This window comes from Balaenoptera physalus (genome assembly GCF_965194825.1).
Source record: "Balaenoptera physalus genome assembly, chromosome: 2".
Classification (NCBI taxonomy): Eukaryota; Metazoa; Chordata; class Mammalia; order Artiodactyla; family Balaenopteridae; genus Balaenoptera; species Balaenoptera physalus.
The window spans coordinates 98,107,112-98,127,456 of NC_138883.1; the positions used below are offsets into that span (position 1 = coordinate 98,107,112).

Consider the following 20,345-nt stretch of genomic DNA (forward strand, 5'->3'; position numbering starts at 1 on the left):
TATTGGGATTCTTGCCATAGTTACAGCCATCAGTCAACTCTGTTTTCACTTAAAGATGGTAATACTAGTGGAATCTCTGAAAGCCTATTACTTTTTTCCAGTAAGCCTTATGTTGAGGTAATTTTACTTTGTTTAAACAATACATCTCATTACTGTTTGAGAACCTTAGTGTTTTCTGTATTTAATAAAGTTTTGATATAAGTTAATACAAATTTGTAGTGTGGAAGCACTGGTCAATCTGTAAGAATTTTCGTTGTTGTTCTATCTGCATAGCAGCTCTTGGCTACGATCAGGGTGCAGACATTTGGATTTTTTCCTGTTGGACTTCTCAAAACAGTTCTAATGCAGGTTTCCATAAAATCCCTACTATCAGCTACTGACAGTTCATTATGATTTACTTCTTAATCACCTTTAACCTGCTGAAGAAAAAAGAGTCTACACTCCAAACAGATCTATTCATTCAAAGAAAAAGGGTGCATAGTAGGTTCTTGGCCATCACTTCTCTTCTTATAACAAACACTGCTTTGCCTCTGTTCTTAGGAGAGTAAAAGGTTTTACTAAAAGACCTATAGGTACTCATCCAGCATATGGAACAGCTGCTTGGGGGAAACACTAATAATGAACAGTAAACCAACTGAAATGTGTGTTTACCTTCGATTGAAACCGATATTGAGCCACAAGGGCCGGGTCAAGATGACAGCACAATTCCTTTGTGGAAGGAGTAGATGGGGATATGAACATTAGCTCCTACCTGCTCAGTTTCTTGTTTGTATCTATCAGCACATTCTTCAATGGATTTTTTCTCACACTGAGTTTGTTCCAGGTCTTTCCGGAGCTTGGCAATTTCTTCCTGCAGACTGAGGACACGTCCAGTCGCAATCTTAGCTTCTTCCTCGCTTAGGTGAAGACGTTCTAAGTCACTTCGTAGTTTCTCGGTCTCAGAGTTGTATATTCCTTCCAGATTGGTCAGTTTCTCCATGAGGCATTTGTAGTCTTTGTTCTTTAAACACACACATAAGTGACAAAAAGTAAGTATACACACCACAAATGTATTTAGTGAGAAAACCATGCCTATTCATCATATTCATGCTATATCATCATAGTGCTGATATAGTATCTAACCAAAATACTAATGATAATATTTAAAATAACACAATCAGCACCCTCTTAGTGATACAAAGAGAGAATAGGCACAATTATTTCTGTTTTACATGATGAGCAACATAGATGTGATTTTCTCATAGTCACAAGGTGAGTTCCCACAGTAAATTCTCTTTCTTGATTCTTAATCCAGGAATAGGAAAATCTATACTTGCTTTTGAAAACAAATCAGTGTGCTACTGAAAGCCATGTGCCGGCTAGTGATGCATAAGAATGATAAAATGGCCTCAAAATCACAAGTTTCTTACAAATCCCTTTGTTTACCATCTGGAAACTCCTCTTCCCACTCTGAAAACCTTTCTGATGAATCCTATTTCATTCTGTTTTCTGTTTTTCTTTGTCATCCTTAGTATTTATGTATTACTAACTACCTTTATATCATTTGCATGTGCTAAAATATTACTTGCTAACTAACTTTGAGAAATCAAACTTTTATCTCTGCAAACAGACTGCAGATTCCTCAGAAGCATGGACATTTTCCTGCTTCTTTTGCCATCTCAATGCTAAACAACTCATCTGCAAAAGGAACAATACACTATACACAAATGAAGGATAATGATGAAAGAGCTTTGTAAAATATAAAGTACAATATGACTCTCGGTCCTAACTGTTTGGAGTGCTAGTAAACCTGTCTGTGTTCTCGAAAATAATTTCCTGCCTTGGTCCTTGCAATTATAATCTTACCTATGAGCTTGTCACTATTTCCACATTCATTAATGCCATTATTATTTTACTTTTTTTGCTAAGACTGAAAGGTAAAGTCAAGAGGAGACAATGCTGAAGATGACCCCAGTGGATATTGTTAGGCATGCTGCACTTGCAGGACTCCTGTTTAAAACACACCTGTTCATCAACTTTGCGCTGCAGCTGCATGATCTTGTTCTCCATGCCAATGTGGAGCTTCTTATAGCGCTCCACGGAACGGGCCTCGATCTTGAGCTTCTTCAGCTCGCGCTTGGCCATCATCCGCCGGAAGCAGCACTGAAGGTAGATGATGGCGTGCATACTCCTCTTGTAGTAGGTGCGAGCCAGCCAGCCCCGGACCCACTTCTGAATGATGATTGCTTTGTGTTCACGGAGTATCTGCAGAAGAGGGTAAGTGCAAGTAACGTCAGACCCTGGACTAGACTCAGTGTTCAACTCTATCAACCTATGGATGTCAGGCTGAGAACCCACACATTACCTAAAGGGAAAGACATAAAAGTTGAAGCAACAATGTATTATGTGGATTGTATTTATCACAAATATATGGAAGCACAAAATTATTTTAAAAGGTGATTGAATTTGGAAAGCTTCCAGGGACTCAGGAAATGGGGAAAAAAAGAGAGAGAGAGAGAGCACAAGAAAGACAGATCTTAAACCTCAACAGTATCCCATTGGATACATATTTGAATTCTGATAGAACAAGCTTGCTATGTCAAAGTAACATATTAATAGCACTGCTGTTTCCAGATACAGAGCCCAGATCTGCTATAGATATAGAAGGGATTTTTTACATTTAAAAGGCAATTTGAGGGCTTCCCTGGTGGCGCAGTGGATAAGAATCTGCCTGCCAATGCGGGGGACACAGGTTTGATCCCTGGTCTGGGAAGATACCACATGCTGCAGAGAAACTAAGCCTGCGAGCCACAAGTACTGAAGCGCGCACGCCTAGAGCCCGTGCTCTGCAACGAGAGAAGCCACCGCAAGGAGAAGCCCGCGCACCACAATGAAGAGTAGCCCCAACTCGCCGCAACTAGAGAAAGCCCGCGCACAGCAACGAAGACCCAACGCAGCCAAAAATAAATAAATAAAATTAAAATTAAAATAAATTAAAAAAAACTCATTTTATAAAAAAAGAGGAAATTTGAGAAACATATATAAAAATATGTATTATATCCACGTCATATGTATGATTACATGTATATGTATGATGATAAACAGAGTATACAGATAGAAGCTGTCTAAATAAAAGGCATCAGATTACTAAATAGAAAACTAGTCTACAAAGAAAGAAAAAATGCATTAGGTTTCTTATTGTTATATGATTTCCATAAGCAACAGGTGATCCTTTAGAAAATAAACAGAACTTGGTACCCTGTGAACTACGTGCTAGTAAAATAAGAGATTTACCCACTACCCTTACTGCTGATACCATGTCACTGTGCATTAGGTCTCTGCTTGAGGACATGGGGTATTGCCAGTAAGCAGGCTGTAGAAGACGACACTTGGGGTACTGCAAAGTTTATTACTGATTTATTGATTTTTTCCCCAGCAACAAAAAAATGACACTCTTGTTTGCCGTATTGGAGGAATACCATTCTAGTGAGGATTTCCCATTGCTATTATAAATGCAGCACAAATCCATTTATGGGATTCAAAGGCAGTAGGGAGAGAACTTTAAAAGGAAAGCTAAAAAGAAGATAAAGTGAAGTAAACAAATCTTAATTTTATATTGTATTTTCTTAAAAAAAAAAAAAGATATTCCCCTAAACTTATAAACAACTTATAACAATAAGATTGCCTTGGATTTCCCTGGTGGCACAGTGGTTAAGAATCCGCCTGCCAACGAGGGGGACATAGGTTTGATTTCTGGTCTGGGAAGATCTCACATGCCACGGAGCATCTAAGCCTGTGTGCCACAACTACTGAGCCTGTGCTCTAGAGCCCTCAGGCCACAACTACTGAGCCTGCGTGCCACAACTACTGAAGCCTATGTGCCCTAGAGCCCATGCGCTGCAAGTACTGAGCCCGCGTGCCACAACTACTGAAGCCCACTCGTCTAGAGCCCGTGCACCACAACAAAGAGTAGCTCCCGCTCGCCGCAACTAGAGAAAGCCCTCAGGCAGCAACGAAGACCCAATGCAGCCAAAAAAATAATAATAATAAAAAAAAATTTTTTAAAAATAAGATGGCCTTATGAGATGAATTTCTCGTCACTAATGACCATCAAGCAAAGATTGTGTAAACAATTTCCAGGAATGATGGGGAAGAAGTTCTTAAATTTTAAGAATGGTTGAACTAGCAAAATTTGATGTCCTTTCAAGTCTACAATATTATAAAATAAGTCTTGTGTGATATAAATGTTTAAATGTATGCACTTGATTAAGTACTTATTAGTGATTATTATAACTGGATACAATGTATCTTTTATGAAACTTTTTAAATGTAAAAAATCTCTGAAACCATCTATTCAGATAGGTAGCAGTTTAGTAAGATCATTAAAAGAACAGTTCCTATTTTTAGGTTATGTAGCTGAGAAAAACAATGAAAAACATATGCCATCCTAGAGGATACAATTAAGAAATAAGTGGTTGTGTTTAAAGCCATCAAATACAAAATAAACATAGGTGTTTAGGAGACCTTCATAGTATCTTCAGCCAACTCAAGGCTGTCCCTTTGGGATGTTTTCCTAATGCTAAGGCAGCCTTCGGTTCCCACTAAGTGCAGTCACCGTGCATCATGCCGCAGTGAGGCAGGGCATCCTGAGCTCTCACTCAACAACACAATCCCAAGGGAGCCCCCTGTCTTATCTGGATGACTAGTGACAAACTGGATAAGACTCAGTGATGGCAAATTGAAGGCGTTCAGACTTTAAAACTCAAGCAGCACATAGTGGCAAAGGTATTAATGCCAATAATATTCCTGTTCCATTTCCTTCTCCCCATGTAACTTCAGTTACTGGTCCATTTCTCTAATTTCAGTCAAATGGAAACAGTATATAATTAGAGCTTCCATTCTCAATCTCATTTCCATCGGTGAGTCAGAGACATTAAATAACACTTGCTCTCACTTTAAGACCCCCAAAGCTTGAGGGACGCTTGGACTGGAGTCACAGCTAGAAAGATCACTAAGGGGGTACCACTGGCCTACACATGAGCCTGCCTCTAACCTGCCTCCCCTACTATGTCCAGTCACACTGGGAGCTAAGCTAGCTAGAGACTGCTACTGCTAAACCAATGGCCTCACACTCCAGTTCAGATGTTCCTGAGGAGAGTAGTGAGGAAAACAGGAGGGTAACTGGTTTGGTATATCTAAAAGGTCAAGTTTAATAAGGCTTTTCCCTCCCTTGAAAGCTCATGCTTGAAGAGAAAGAACATCTGACTATAAAGCAGGCGTGGGCAGAAAGACCTGGAGTAGCTGTCTTCAAATTTTCTTCAAAACACAGCTATTAAATATGCTCATTCAAGCCTCATTAGCTTTCCATTTTTCTTTGTTATATAAAATTAATTCAAAATAAGAAAGTAAAATAAATACATGAATAGGGCCTAGGGCACGCCCACATAATCAATGACTGTGATTAGAGAAATGTCCTTCACATCACTCTACTGACACTCCTTCTAACAGTGATGCCCAGAGAGCTCCAAGATCCAGACTGTATTTTTAGCTTAGTAGGACTATATTCTAAAGAACAGACTCCAAACCTTGCCAAAATGAAAGAGGAAAAACTTTCATCGACTAGATCATATATTGTTAGAGGTGATGACTAAGAGTAATCTGGTGATCCACGATCTATAGCCATGATGATTATGGCTAGACATAAAGATTATTTGTCAAAAATTTCTAGAGTATCATACTCCAGTCAATACAACTTTGACCACATTGATGTTCTATTTGATTTCATTTTTACCATGGTAAATTGTTCCAAGGTTGTTTCATTCTTAATCTGTTCATCTGCCATATATTGAGTCGGCCAAAAAGTTCATTCGGGTATTTCTGTAAGACGTTACAGAAAAACCCGAACGAACTTTTTGGCCTATCCAATATTTTTACCTATTCAAAGCTCACCATAGTCAGCTGAATAAAGGCCCCCAATCCTAAGAATCTGTAAATATTACCTTATTTTGGAAAAGGGCCTTTGCAGATATGATTAAGATAAGGATCTTGAGATGGAGAGATTATCCTGGATTATCTGGGTGGGCCCTAAATCCTTCACTAGTGTTCTCATAAGAGACAGACAAGAGAAGTGAAGTTAGACACAGAGAGAAGATGATGTGAAGATGGAATCAGAGATTGGAGTGATATGGCCACAATTATTAGGAATACTGGTGGCCACCAGCACTAGAAGAGGCAGGGAATGTGTTCTCCCCCATAGCTTCTGGAGGGAGGGCAGCCCTGCTGACACCTTAATTTCACAGTTCTTGCCTTCAGAACTGTGAGAAAATAAACTTCTGTTGTTTTAAGCTACCAAGTTGGTGGTAATTTATGGCAGCAGCCACAGGAAACAAATATACTCACTTTTTTTTCAAATTACATAGACAGGGGAAGAAAAAAGTAAATTTTCTTTTTCAACATCATGTTAATAAATATATGTGGCTTATTTAATATTTAAAAATGTATTTCAGTTGTTGGTTGTCTCCATATGACTCCTACATCCATAGGAGCCCCTGTGGCACTTTGTACAGACATGGAATTTGATTAACGTTAATGGAATGAATAAACCAAGTTGAAAACAAGGCCTCACCTTGCGATACCTATTTCTGGCCAAGTAGCCTCGCAAGTAAGACTGAAGGACGATTGTGGCAGTCCGCCTGATCTTGTACCTCCGGCGGATTACATACATGCGCCAGTACTTCTGAATGATGGTTGCTGCCTTTGTTCTGCGCAGGAACTTAGCATAACTGGCCAGAGAAAGAGTGGTGTGTAGTCAGTAATCAGAAAAACCCAGGAATACATTTTGTAGAGGCTGAAAGCACCAATATCTTTGGCATAATAAGTAGTACCTCCATTGTATTATTCTAATAACACACACGTTAAATCAACATTTATATTTCTTATATTTGTATAGTTATTTAATGATCCCCCAAATATCTGTCCATCCATCATCTCATTTGAGCCTTACCTAACCCTGAAAAGTGGGATGTCCCATATTACTCGATTTTACAATACAGAAAGTGAAAGTCATAAAGGTCTATTCCTTCTAGGACTGTGCTCATTAGCCCAGGCTTTGTCCCCTTTACATAGCAGACCAGCTTACACAGTAATCCTGTACTTACTTATCACCAGCTTTCTTAGCTCTATCCATTGCTAATGCACGATGTTTTTCCTTAATCTATCCATTTGGGCACAAGTTCTTTACCATTAATTCATGTCTTTTGATATCTCTAAATTAAAATTATCCTAATATGGAATCACACGTACGTGTAATTCTCTTCTACACCTTCTCAGCTAACTGCTCCCCAAAACTCCTCAATAGAGTCATTATTAACTAGTTATATTCATGACTGTTCTAATTTACAGATGATTTCTTCAAGCCCATATAAATGTATAAAAAATAAATACTGAGGACATGAGTAGGCAGTAATTTGTAATTTTTTTTTTTTGAGGTTCAATCTGAATCATTCATAAAGGTGCGTGAAATTTTATTCTATTTAACTGTCTTATGAGTTAATTCCTCGGACCTAAGAAGAGGTAAGGTGCTGCCTTCTCAGGTAGGGTGACCACTCAAAACTGTCCTAGTTTGCACAATCAATCAGATGAGCTCGCCAATCTTCGCTGCCGGTGAGCCAGAGTGGACATGCCGCCAGGAGACCTACCATCGGGCCTGGTGGCCTCGCGTGTATCTCTGCACAGTGATGGCGGCCTTGCGCATGCGCAGGTACTTCTTCCGCAGCAGCCACCCTCGGATCGTCTTCTGGATCCGGATGCAGGCAGCCCTCAACTTGTCTGCCCTCAGTTTTTCCAGATAGGCCACTTGACCGGCACGGAAAAAGATCTTTGTCTTCCCAAACTGGTATTTGTCCTTGTCCTATTTTTGGAAGAAATTGTATACTCAGAAGTAGAAATGATGACTATATAAATGAATTTTAAAGAGAAAAAATATGTCTAAAAGCAGAATCAGTAAAGGGATGAAACTATTAGCTAAAACTTGGGCTACATCACAGTTAACTAATGGAGCCAGCTTTTTGATCCTATGCAAGTTGAGCCAATAGAAGGGACTTTAAGGAAAACTGCAGTTTAAGAGTTATTTTCCAGAATTATTCTACCTGGAATTATTATCTGAGGCCCAAAAACTTGGTTGTGGGTTATAGGCAGCTACTATTTGCTTGTTTGTATTTTAAATATCTCAAGGAAATGGAGGTGCTGACACTCCCTCTGACTGACCCAGGCTGTAAGGATTACATCGGGCTGTGTGTTCCATGAGAAAGCTGAAGGGACAAAAACACCAGTATGAAGAGAAAGGCAGGAAGTAATGCACACAAAATAAAAACTAAAAGATTAAAAAATCTTGCATATTCATGTTAAGAGTTAAGTTTCTCAACAGTTATCTCTTGGTTTTATCAACAGTAAATCTTCCTACAAATTTCAAAACTCCTTTTACAAAAATATAATCATTTATAATGCTCATTGACTTCTGATTATAAACAAAGTTGAGCACTAAACACAGATATATATGCATGCTATTTTTGGTCTATTATATTCTGATCCAACTTATCTAGAAGCATGCAACTTATTAACCATCTTGTATCAAAAGAAGAGTAGAATTTATTTATAATAATCAATACTGTGATCTGAAATTCTAAGTGAAAACAGAGAAAAATCACTTTTCACTGTAAGCAAATATTTCCTATCTTGTACATGAAAACAGAAAATCAGAAATCTCCACATATATCTAAAACTGTTTCAGTTTAAATCAATGAAGTTTGCAAAGGAGGCTAGCTGAAAGAGCTAGAAAGTGGTTCCCTCTCCCTGTCTCCTTCTCCCTGCCCCATCTCATCTCAGCTCTCCCTCCCTCGCCCCCAAGCCTGCACTCCTTTACCTTGTGGCCCCAAGCCCAGGGGGGAACAGTCTGGCGGCGGGAGGCTGTCCCTACTTTCTGCTCTCCATTCCCTAGAAAGGACTTAGGCCAGATTCAAAAGGTATCAGATTCTTTTACACATTACCAGGAAAGTGGCCTAAGTTCTTTCAAGAAAAATAAAGTTATTATCACCAAAGAAGAGATATTACATCTAGTTAAAAGCTAATAATTATGACTAATTACTTCAAAGTGAGGTAATCCATCCAACCTAGTGTCAAATAAGTGAAAATATTCTTTAAACAGCATCTCATGAGTCTTAAATTCTCTACAACCTACATCAGTGATTATCAAAATGTAGTCCTCAAACCAGCGTCGGCATCACCTGGGAACTTGTTAGAAATGCACATTATTGGACACATCCCAGACCTACCAAATCAGATGTTCTAGGGGTGGGGCCCAGCACTCTGTAGTTTAACAAGCCCTGAAGGTGACTCTGATGCATTCTGAAGTCTGCAAACGCCTTAGCTTGGTATGCAAGTCTCTTCAAACACCAACCCACATTTCCTAACCAATTCCCTACTGTCCCATGCACCATTTTTTTTTTTTTACTGCAAAAGCAAAAACAAAAATCCTACTCATTGCTTTTTGAGAAAACTATGCTTTTCTGCTCCTTGCTCCCTATTAGATAGTCTCCTTCCACTTTTATACAATCTTACCCACTCTTCAGGGCCTGACTCAAAATACATGTCTTCCATGAAATAGTTTCTCCTTCCCACAGCAGATGTGGCTTTGTCTTCCGTTGATTTCTTGTCTCACTCACTCAGCATTTGACAGACACTAAGGTATATTATACTTATCTTTAAAATGCATTAACTTCCAAGACACACTATGTCACCTGAGGACAAGACTTATTTTTTCTTAATCACACAGCATCTGGCCTGGTGTCTGTCATAAGTAATTTTCAATAAAAATTTAGTACTTGGTAAATTTTTATTGAAAATGATCAAACTCTAAAAAGAATGTATCTCAAGACTGGGTCCAGGCCTCACCATCCTGTTTCTTGATACTGGACCATCATCTTCACTAGTCCTTCCATCGTAAAGACAGGGAGCCTTGACCTCCAAGACAGTGTGCCTCTCCACCCTTCCACCCCTGAATAACCTGGATTAGTGGTATATGGATACTCCTAGGACATTCACAGGTTACAATCACAAGGCCTTTGGCAAACATCTGGTCCGATAAAGGTAAGTGAAAAATCTTTCTTACCAGTATCAGTTTCTCTAAAACATTCTTGCATGTTTGTTTTCTCTCACTTAGCACATCTTTTTGCTTCATTAGGACACGGTAGCGGCTGAAAAATTCCTGGTAAGTCCACCTATAAAAAGAAACTCATGTCAGCTTATTTAAAGAAGCAGGAACCTCCCCCTTTAGGATTCCTTATATTTGAAAAATGTCAAGCCCACCGAGAGGGGAAACCTGCTGCGCTGATTCGGATGGTTTCCAGGACACCGCACGCTCTCAGCTGCTGTACCGCCCTCTTCTCATCAAACCTATGTGTAAAAATGGAAATCATTAATACACAAAGAAGCGTGGCTCTAGCCACAAACTACTTTCCTCAGTCCAGAGACTGAATTCTTTTGTAAAGAGCCAAATGGATTAATTAGAAAAAAAAATTCAAAAGTTGGAACAGTGATCAAAATGGAAAACTCCATGTAAGAGAGGGGAAAAAACCATTAGCAGTAAAAATACATACCACAAACTTATAAGAAATGCCATTAAACATATTTAAAAAGCCCAAACTCCTCTGCACTGTGCCATGCTCATTACATGCCTTGGCCTGACTAGCTGTTCTCATAACTCTTTAGTTCACCATACAGAGCTCCCCTGGAATAAAGACTGGCCAGCCCTGGAGATTTCTCTAACAAGAAGAACAAATTAAATATGCCCCATTCAGGTATTTTAAAAAAATTATTGGTGTTCTAAAAGCTATTCAACTCAGTGTATACATACTAAGCATCAATAGTGTCCATGTCAGTGAAAAATATTTTATATTATATCTTATGTGTATTTCACTCTAGATAAACGGCACCTTAATGTTAAATTGACACTAAAAGAAGAAGTAGCAAGGCCTGCTTCTTACGGGATGACGATTCCTCTTACTCCCCAATTAAGCCCTGAGTGACCTATCCGAGGCTTCTGCTGTGCTATCTTCTCAAGTGTTTTGTTGGTGATGGGAGATGGGGTTGGCTGACAGAAGGTGATGGCCCCTAGGGCTGTCCAGGAAAGTCGCCCAGGGCGTGGCAGCTACTTCCAGCGTCTCACTTCCTCCAGAAAGGGCTTCTTGGCAACGAGAAGAATACAACAGTCTTTGAGAAGTGCCCTGCAGTCTAAGGCCGACTCTCCAAGGGCAAGACTGGCATGGGTGTAGGTAAAGGAGCACACACACACTGCGGAGTGGAAGTTATTACAGCCTTTGGTAAGTGTGCCTAATCTCTGACCCACAAATTCCACTTCTAGAAATACATTATTCTAAGGAGATAATCAGGCAAATATACAAAAATGTTTGGCAAAAGATGTTTATCATAGCCATAGGAATAACCCAGATGGCCATCAATAGGGAATAATTTAAAAGAATGGTGGTATGTGTATATAATGGGATATGACGTAGCCATTAAAATGATGATGTCGATTTGTATTTACTAACATGGAAAACACCCATAAGTTGAAAGCAGATACAAAACAACAATTACAGCATGATCCCTTCCATTTTATTAATCTCTCTCTCCTTCTCTTTTTTTTTTCTCTCTCTCTCTCTCTCTCACACACACACACACACACACACACACACACACATAGCAGGGAAGGAATGATCAAGAAGGATCTATGCCAGTTAATACTTATTATCTCTCTGGGTATAATGAAATGCTCTTTCATTTATTTTTACACTACTTTATATTTCCTGAAAATTGTTTTTATAATGTGCATGCATTACTTTCAAAATTAGAGAAATATTTTCATTTTGGAAAAAACTTCCTCTCACGAATGGTATTTGACATAAGACAAGATGTTTGGTAAAAGTACACATTCTCTGATAGTTTCAACAGTTGAAAAGTAGCAGGGATGATTGTGAGCCTTTGACAAAGCAACCTTATCTCACCCAGCTCTGGTTTTAACTAAAGCCCAAATTAACCAAAAAGATCTTGAAATGAAGTAAATTGCAAATAGAAAATAGTACTAGAAATGTGTGGTTGATCTCAACTTTTAAAATCGTCAGAAGGCCAACTACTAATTTGTTCTCACATTTTTTTTTTTTTTGGTCACGTCGTGAGGCTTTGTGGGATCTTAGTTCCTTGATCCGACCAAGGATGGAACCAGGGTCCCCGGCAGTGGAAGCGTGGAGTCCTAACCACTGGACCACCAGGGAATTCCCTGTTTTCACATTCTTAAAAGGGAATAGAAACTAAAAAAGTTCTATGAACTAGTTGTTTCCCTCTACAAGACATGAAGATTTACCTAAGTATTTTTTCCCTGCTGCTGGTTTGGCAATCCTTATGAGATATGGATACTTTAAATTCAGCAGTTGAGAAATACTTACGTGAATGGGAACTTGAAGTCGTTAGGCTTAATACAGCGCACGTAGTGAGGGGTAGTGGCATTCAGGGTCTCCATAAGCAGGTGAAGGGAGTTTCGGAACTGCATGAAAAAGAGCAGAAAGGGGCATCAAGGTTTTGTCAAAGTCAAAGATGACATAAGACAACTGAAAATTTTCTTCGAATGACACTAGTGGAGATGACTTTGCCACCTGTGAACCTGACCAGCCCTCAACAGTGGAGCTGCTAGGGCTTTTGGTTCAAATTTGCTTAAACCCTACCATTTACATGCTCACTCTGCTAAACAGATATTCTCGCTCCTCCCACCACCACCACTGCACACCCCCCCCTTTAAAATAGACTTTATTTTCTTAGAGCAGTTTTAGGTTCACAGCAAAATCAAACAGAAGGTACAGAGATGTCCCCCACACCCCCTACCCTGGCACAGGCATGGCCTCCTCCATCATCCACATTCCCCACCACAGTGGTACATGTGTTACAGTTGATGAACCTACTTAGACACATCATTATCACACATCATTATCATCATCACAATAGAGTTCATTCTTCCACCCACCCTTTTAATATAGATTTCTGTAGCTTTCTGTTGTACACTTAAAACTTTGACTAAAAATATAAGCTTGCTTTAAAGATATTAGGGTCATTTAATCATGTACAGTAGGAATTTTGCTGTATGATACTGAAAAAAGTAGCAGATAACTTAAAAGAGTATAGGAAATGAGGGGGGTGGGCGCTGAGGATGGAAGAGTACAGCCAGGGTGGGGTTACCTTTAGGGACATGGGATCAGACCAGGGGCTGTGGACCTGTGCCAGGCCCTGCTTCCTATCTGCTCAGGAAAACAAGCTGACTAGCACTCAGCCTCCTGCCCAAAGCCCCCAGCCCTAGTTCAGGCACTAAGCACGTGTGTCATGTTTCCCACTCCCCATGGTGCATGAAACATCAAAGAAAACAGAGGGCACTGTCCCTGGGCTGAAGGAGCTGTACAAATCCAGAGAGGAAACAGCCAGAGAACAAAACAAAGGCAGCAGTGGTTTGTGAGGGAGGATATGTACTAGAAGAATTAAAACGTAGAGAAAATTATTTTGGGAAACGCTTAAGCAGAGTCACGGGTCTATGTTAGGAGGGGAGAAGTATGAGTGCACAGTGTTCTGTGTTCTCACAGTGAAAGCTCCAGCCTCTCCTCACCTGAGGATCCCACCTGGGAGGCTGACAAAGGAAGACCTGAGGCTCCAGCTGAGCCAGAGGGGAAGCAGCACTGCAGCAGCGGCTCCCTGAACTCACCTGGTGCCCCACCGTTTTCTTGTGCTCTTTGGCCGCCTGGCCTGGTCTGCCTTTGGTGGGCTTTGCAGGAGTGCGGGAGAGGGGCGTGCGCCCTGAAGAGGTGGCTGAGCTTGGACTGATGGCCTTCTCATCATCTTGAAATAATTCTGGTAGCATCTTAAACTGAGTCAAAAACAGTAAAAGGAAATCACACTCTAAACCCAAACTCAATTGGAAATCTTCCCAGAAACACTATGATGATTCGCAATCCATAGTGATTCCCTTCCTTAAGTAACCCCTTTCAGAGTCAACTTCCAGAAATAATCAATATCTGTGTTAGGAGCCAAAAATATGAGAGGGAGGTGACATCAATGCTGCAAAAATATAGATGGAAAAATGCAGTAATTCTACAACCTTATTTGGGGGAAAACAAAATCGAAACTACTCCACTGAGACTTGAAATCTTAATCCACAGGAAATGGCCGCTCTAACCATTTTACTGGTTTTAAACGATAATTATTTTATGAGCAAAATACTAATTGAAAGTCTTATTACATCAGTTCCACCAAATGTTTTATCATCATGCTTCATCTGTCTACCCACTAACTCAAATGGTGAGTACCAACTAAAAAATATCACTGAAAATCTCATCAGGAAGGGTGTCATGAACTAGTTCTACAATTTAATAAGATTTTAAAAAATCATGAATTAATAGTAATTTTTAGAAAGTAATGTGGATTATTGGGAAAAAAGGTAAAAGGAAACCCTGCCCATATCCTGTAAGCTTTGCATTTGTTTTCAAAGGATTTATAACTTGACTGCATAATTCCTGCAATCAATTTTGTGTTCTACCAGGTTAACGAAATGAAAGGCTATTAAAAGATCTGGTAGTTAATAAATGGGTGGATAGTATAAGTTAATGTGGTTGGAAGACATTTTATGGAACAAAAGAGACTTCAAACTAATTGACAGTAACATTTTGATATATGTACATATCTTTACAGTAGTGACACAGTCCACATACATAAAATAAATCCTTCTTATAAGTCAAAGTGTAACGGCAACAACCAATTATTTATCTAACAAACTTAGAATATCTCCAGAAGAAATAATTTTAAAAGAGTTCTTTCATTAAAAAACAAAATTAAGTTCATTTGCTATAATGTATCTATCAATTATAAGGGTAATTTAGGATATAATTCATGATGTATATAACAAATTGTTATACATGGCATACCAATAATGGTTGCTTGCTGCACAAATGAACGTATCCCTTGCTTTACGGAATACATATAGCTCGGTTAGCTACAAAGCAGGGAGGGGGGTGGGGGTAGGGGAACGTTTTACCATTATCTTGTATCACAAAGGGGGAAAATAAGAGTTCCTAATAGATTTGATTTGAAAACTCAGCACAGAGTTAAGATGTAAGGCTATTTGATAATAGGCCAAGGACTCTAGGATCTATCTACACACTTCTGTCATTCCCAAGTAAATTGCTAGCTCTACATTAGCGCTGCCTACCTAAACTTTGTTTTTCTCTCTTCTGTGTGAAATGCTTAATAGAGCTGGGTTGAAATATCATATTCACCACTAGTGTTACAATTTAACTGAAGTTCTACAATATCTACCAGAAAACTACTCAGTGTTGAGAGTTCAGAACACATACACACATATAGATGCATATATATGTGTCTTCCTCTTCATACAAATTATAAATTTAAAATTCTCTACATTGAGTTTTCATTTAAAAAAAAAAAGAGAACATTTTACATTGTCATATTAGAAACTACAATTTCTTCTTTAGGCAGTGTTCCTGCTTCCTCGTGGGCCATTTTTTTCAGACTTCTTTCCTGGTTCTTCCTCAGGTCAGTCTCTAGGAGTTGGAATGCCTTACTCTCTACTATTTTTCACCTACTTGTTCTCCCTAAGCAATCTTATCCAGTCCTATTGCTTTAAATGCCATCTAGTTCTTAAGACTACCAAATTTATATCACTGACTCTGACTTTCCCCCTGACCTGCTGACTTTCATTTACAACTTCCTATATGGCATGTCCACTTGACTATCTAATTGCCATCTCAGGCAAAACATGTCCAAGATAAAACTCTTTTTTTTTTTTAAATTGAAGCATAGCTGACCCACAATGTCGTGCTAATTTCCACTGAACGGCAAAGCGACTCAGTTATACATATACATATTCTTTTTTTTTCATACTCTTTTCCATTATGGTTTATCAAAGGATATTGAATATAGTTCCCTGTGCTATATAGAGCGGGACCCGTTGTCTATCCATTCTACATATAGTGGCTTACATCTGCTAATTCCAACCTCCCACTCCATCCCTCCCCCAACCCCCTCCCCCTTGGCAGCCATAAGTCTGTTCTCCATATCCATGAGTCCAAGACAGAACTCTTGATCCTTTCTCTTGAAGCCTGATCTTTTACAAGTCTTCACCTCAGTAAGTGGCACCATTATCCATCCAGCATCTCAGGCCCAAAACATAGAAGGCATCTTCAATTTCTCTCCTTCTCTCACTCTCCATAGTCAAACCATCAACAAGACCAGTCAACTCTACCCACAAATCATAAGCCATTTCCACTGCTATAATCTCAGTATCTCAGTCCACTATCTGTCCCCTAGATTACTACCCCCCTATCCACAGCCCCCCCACCATATCTCCACAGTAGCATATCATTCCCCATATGAAAACTGTTCAGACTTTCCACAGGAACAGGAATAAAATCCATACTCTTTACTACACTTCCCTCCGGAAAGTGGCCCCTGTCTACCCATCCTATACATCCTACTCACCTACCATGCTCCAGTCATACTGGCCTTCCTTATGGACCTCAAACACAACCATCTTATACAGTCTCAGCACTCCTCACTTACTCTTCCACTGACACAGTTGTCTCCTATTATTCAGGGTACAGCCCAAATGTCACATCCTCAGAGAGGCCTTTCCTGACCACTGTGTCTAGTGGAGCACCTCACCTCTGCCCAAGCTTAGTCACTCTCTAGCTTGGTGCCCTGTTTTACTTACTTTATAGCACTTACCACTTTATGATATGATATCATCTAAATATTTAGTTAAGTGGTTATTACCTAACTCCTCTGCCTATCTCATTTACCTGTTTACCTTGCTAAATTCCCAATTTTCTTAAATCATTCATTGAAAAATTTAGCCATTCCCCACTGACTGAGGATGCCAACTTCATTTGAAGAGAGAAAGGCAGATAAACAGAAAGTCAAATAGGTAAGTAGGTAGATATGCCTGGACATTCCATCTTGTTTCTTTGATCTGTCTATGCTTAAGACAGGGCTCTGAATTGCTTAAGACTGAACTTATATGTCTAGGAAAGAGTGTTAAAGAAGACAGAAGAATCCAAGTAACTGCTTCATAAAGATGTGGGAAATCATCTCAGTAACAACAACAACAACATTATTCACTAAGAGCTTTTTATACATGAAGCACTGCTCTAAGAGCTTAATACAACCTATTTAATCCTCATAACAACCTCTGAAAGTAGATACTATCATGATTCTGTTTTACAGATGAGAGATTTGAGGCATAAACTCAGTAGATGAACTGTGCTTCCCTTCATCAATTAGCAACATTGGAAAGTAGGGGATATAACTCTTTTTAATGACATTTAGTAGAGTTGCAATTTAGTAGTATTTCATCGAGCTGCAATTTACTTATGTGCTTCCTGTTATTTGATGTAGCAACAGATTTCTTTACGGTGGGAAAACATAAATTAAGACACCTTCTGTTAAGTTTTTTAATACCTTAATTCCTTTTCAAGTGGCTAGAAGCTGCAAAATTAAAGAAAAAAAAAAAAAAGACAATACACATACACACAAACAGAACCCCACACTGTATTACCACAAAAATAATTCTGTTGAAAACACGTAACACAAATACTGATCTTCTAAAATTAGTACTTCCAAGAGAACAAATCAACACTAGGTTACACTTGCTTCCTATCAGGTGCAGAAAAATTAAAACATGAAGTTCATACCCTTGGGTTGGGTTTCTGCTGACTGGGAGCAGTGTTGGCCTTTAAGCTTTGTAAATCTCACACCACCTACACCCAACTGCAACAGTGCTATATAGACTGGCAGTTACTCCAAATGATTCCTCAGAATGCATAGCTACTTTCTGGAAATTAAGGAGCCACTAGCCAGTCAGAAAAGTTAGGTCAGAAAAACAACGCAAAAGATTATGGGTGCGTGGGGAATGAGAACCTGTGAATGTTCTGTGTAAGCTAAATTATTGAGAGTAGTAACACTAGAATTCCAGGGTTTTCATCAGTATTCATAAACTAAAATGATTTATAATCTTTAACTGAATAATACTCAGGGATTGGCACTGTGAGAGAATTTTCTCTTATACATCACTCCTATAAGGTATAAAGCGTTAATGTCCAGGGCTTAAGAGGATAAGTGAAAAAATGATTTTTTCTACAGACACTTAAGACTATAGACTCATTATTTTCTGAGGGTTAAAACTGGAATTTGGTCCTTACATGATCTTTCTATTATCAAAATAATTGAAAGTAAAAGTTTTTATTCCAAAAACAAGAGTCAAAATGTTCATATAACATTCCATTGAAGTTAAAAGGATTTTCTTAGAATAAACCAGAAAAACAAAAAGTGCCGGTCAGAAATCCAGAAGAATTCACACGAATATTTTTAGTCTTTCACTGAATATTTGAATATTTACTTTGTTAAATTAAGTAACCAGCTTTCTGGTTTGCTCCCTATAGGATGAAAGTGAGCCGTGCTCCACTCCCCATACTCTCCTGAAGAGAGTCAAAGGGTGGAGGTTGGGATCAACCTCAGAGAGCCATCATACTTCTTTGTAATCTGGAATATTCTTCTCCCACTAGAAAGCAGTGTTTCTGGTATCTATGCCTAAGAAGAATAATTTCAAAGTGCTTTGGACCACACCTGAAATTGCACTCAACGATCCAGAGGTCAATCTTTATTTGGATGGAATGCTTAAGGCCATGTCTCTAGTGCATCCTTTCAAAATGACACAGCCAAAAACAACAACAACAACAAAACGTTGTCTCTCATGGTCTCTCACAAAGGCACAAGAGAGCCTAGAACTGCTGTGGAGGCAAAAATTTCACATAAAACACCACTGCATAGTGGTTAAGAGTGCAGACTCTGAGCTCAACAGCCTGTGTTTTATCAATAATTTGGCTTGAAAACTTATACCTATGAAGTTTCTGTGCCTCAGTTCCCTCATCTGTAAAATGGGAGTAATGATAATATCACCTCATCATAGGATTAGGTGGGTTAACACTCGTAAGGCATTTAAAACAGGACCTGACACATGTATTGATAAATAAAAAACTAACAGTAAAGCTGATTTTGTTAGAACAATTATTATTATTGTTAAAAAGCTAATGCTTAAGTAAGAAACATTTTAATGAATGTATCCTGATTGGAGAAAGGCTATACATGGTTACCTTGCTTGATTTAAGAACTTTAATTTGTTCTTCAAAAACAGTGTCTTTATTCTTTTCCAGAAAGCCTTCACATTGGTATTCCACCTGAAAACACATGGGAAAAATCTCCTTAGCTAATAAAACTTTTGAATAGATATGACTGTCATCAACAACAAAAATATTTATTAGGCTCAGGCTATGTGATGGGCTCTCAGTGAAGTGTTATCATTAGTTTTATTCTAAGAAACTAGTACCATTCTTGGTAAGAAGCATGTTAACTCTAGAGTAAAACTCCCCAAATATTGTTTTTCCTAGGGAAGAGTGGCAGTGCTGATTAACTGTGATCTAAAAGATCATCCCAGTTCATGGGTAAGCAGACTCAAAAGAAGCTGTTCTCTTCTCTCATGCAGCCGAAGAGAGCTCCTCCAAGGCTGACCCACTGTTTTTCCTTCAAACCTAGCTCACCCTCCCGCAGGGGTAAGTCTCCTCTGGGAGAGAAGAGATGAAAGCGGGAGAGAGGGTCAGAAGGAACAAATGGCTGTCTGGCAGAAAGCTGAAGCGGCGACGATGGATGTAGATGGAGGCTGGGTAAACACTGTATGATCCGGTAAGTAGAACTACATGAGAATGGACTCTCCCTGCTTCTAGAAGACTTCAGCCATCTACCACTCAGGGTCCCCAGCCTGTACCACAAAGCCCTTAGGCGGCCCTGAAGCCATTCCAAGGTCTCCAGCTAGGAGCAGGATAGACTCGGAAAACCCTCAGTTCCTAAAGGGGACCATGGGAAGTTTACCAGAAGGCTACCCCACAACCTCCTGGAAATATAAACTAGTGTCATAGCTCCAGATTTTCTGAGTAGACTACAGAACCTGTGAAGCAGCAAGTCTGCATGCCTCATTAGTAGGGACCCACTGAATCAATCACAGAGGGTGACACACATCCACAATTTCTATTCTGAAACCCTTGGGTTTCAGAACCCAGAATCTTTTAGCAGAATCTGAGGCAGCAATCTGTAATCAAACATATTAACATTTCTACGTTGAAATATATAAATATCCAGCCTAACTGGGATAAATAAAGACTATAAATAACCTCATGTTAGTTCAGGTCAAAAATCAGGCTTAAAAAAAAAAAAAA

General features: G+C 39.2%; 1 protein-coding gene across 4 annotated transcripts in view; it reads right to left on the reverse strand.

Annotated features, from left to right (window-relative positions):
• The window catches only part of MYO5A (myosin VA), a 216,427-nt gene that overhangs the window by 61,995 nt on the left and 134,087 nt on the right, over positions 1–20,345 (reverse strand). For all 4 annotated transcript variants that reach the window (XM_082444707.1, XM_082444706.1, XM_082444705.1 and 1 more), the window contains exons 14-22: positions 19,230–19,313; positions 13,772–13,933; positions 12,474–12,571; positions 10,342–10,428; positions 10,145–10,253; positions 7,677–7,888; positions 6,605–6,761; positions 2,005–2,244; positions 752–1,000 (exon numbers count right to left, since the gene is read on the reverse strand). In XM_082444707.1, coding sequence (XP_082300833.1) covers positions 752–1,000; positions 2,005–2,244; positions 6,605–6,761; positions 7,677–7,888; positions 10,145–10,253; positions 10,342–10,428; positions 12,474–12,571; positions 13,772–13,933; positions 19,230–19,313 — 1,398 coding nt within the window. The remainder of the gene's footprint in view (positions 1–751; positions 1,001–2,004; positions 2,245–6,604; positions 6,762–7,676; positions 7,889–10,144; positions 10,254–10,341; positions 10,429–12,473; positions 12,572–13,771; positions 13,934–19,229; positions 19,314–20,345) is intronic.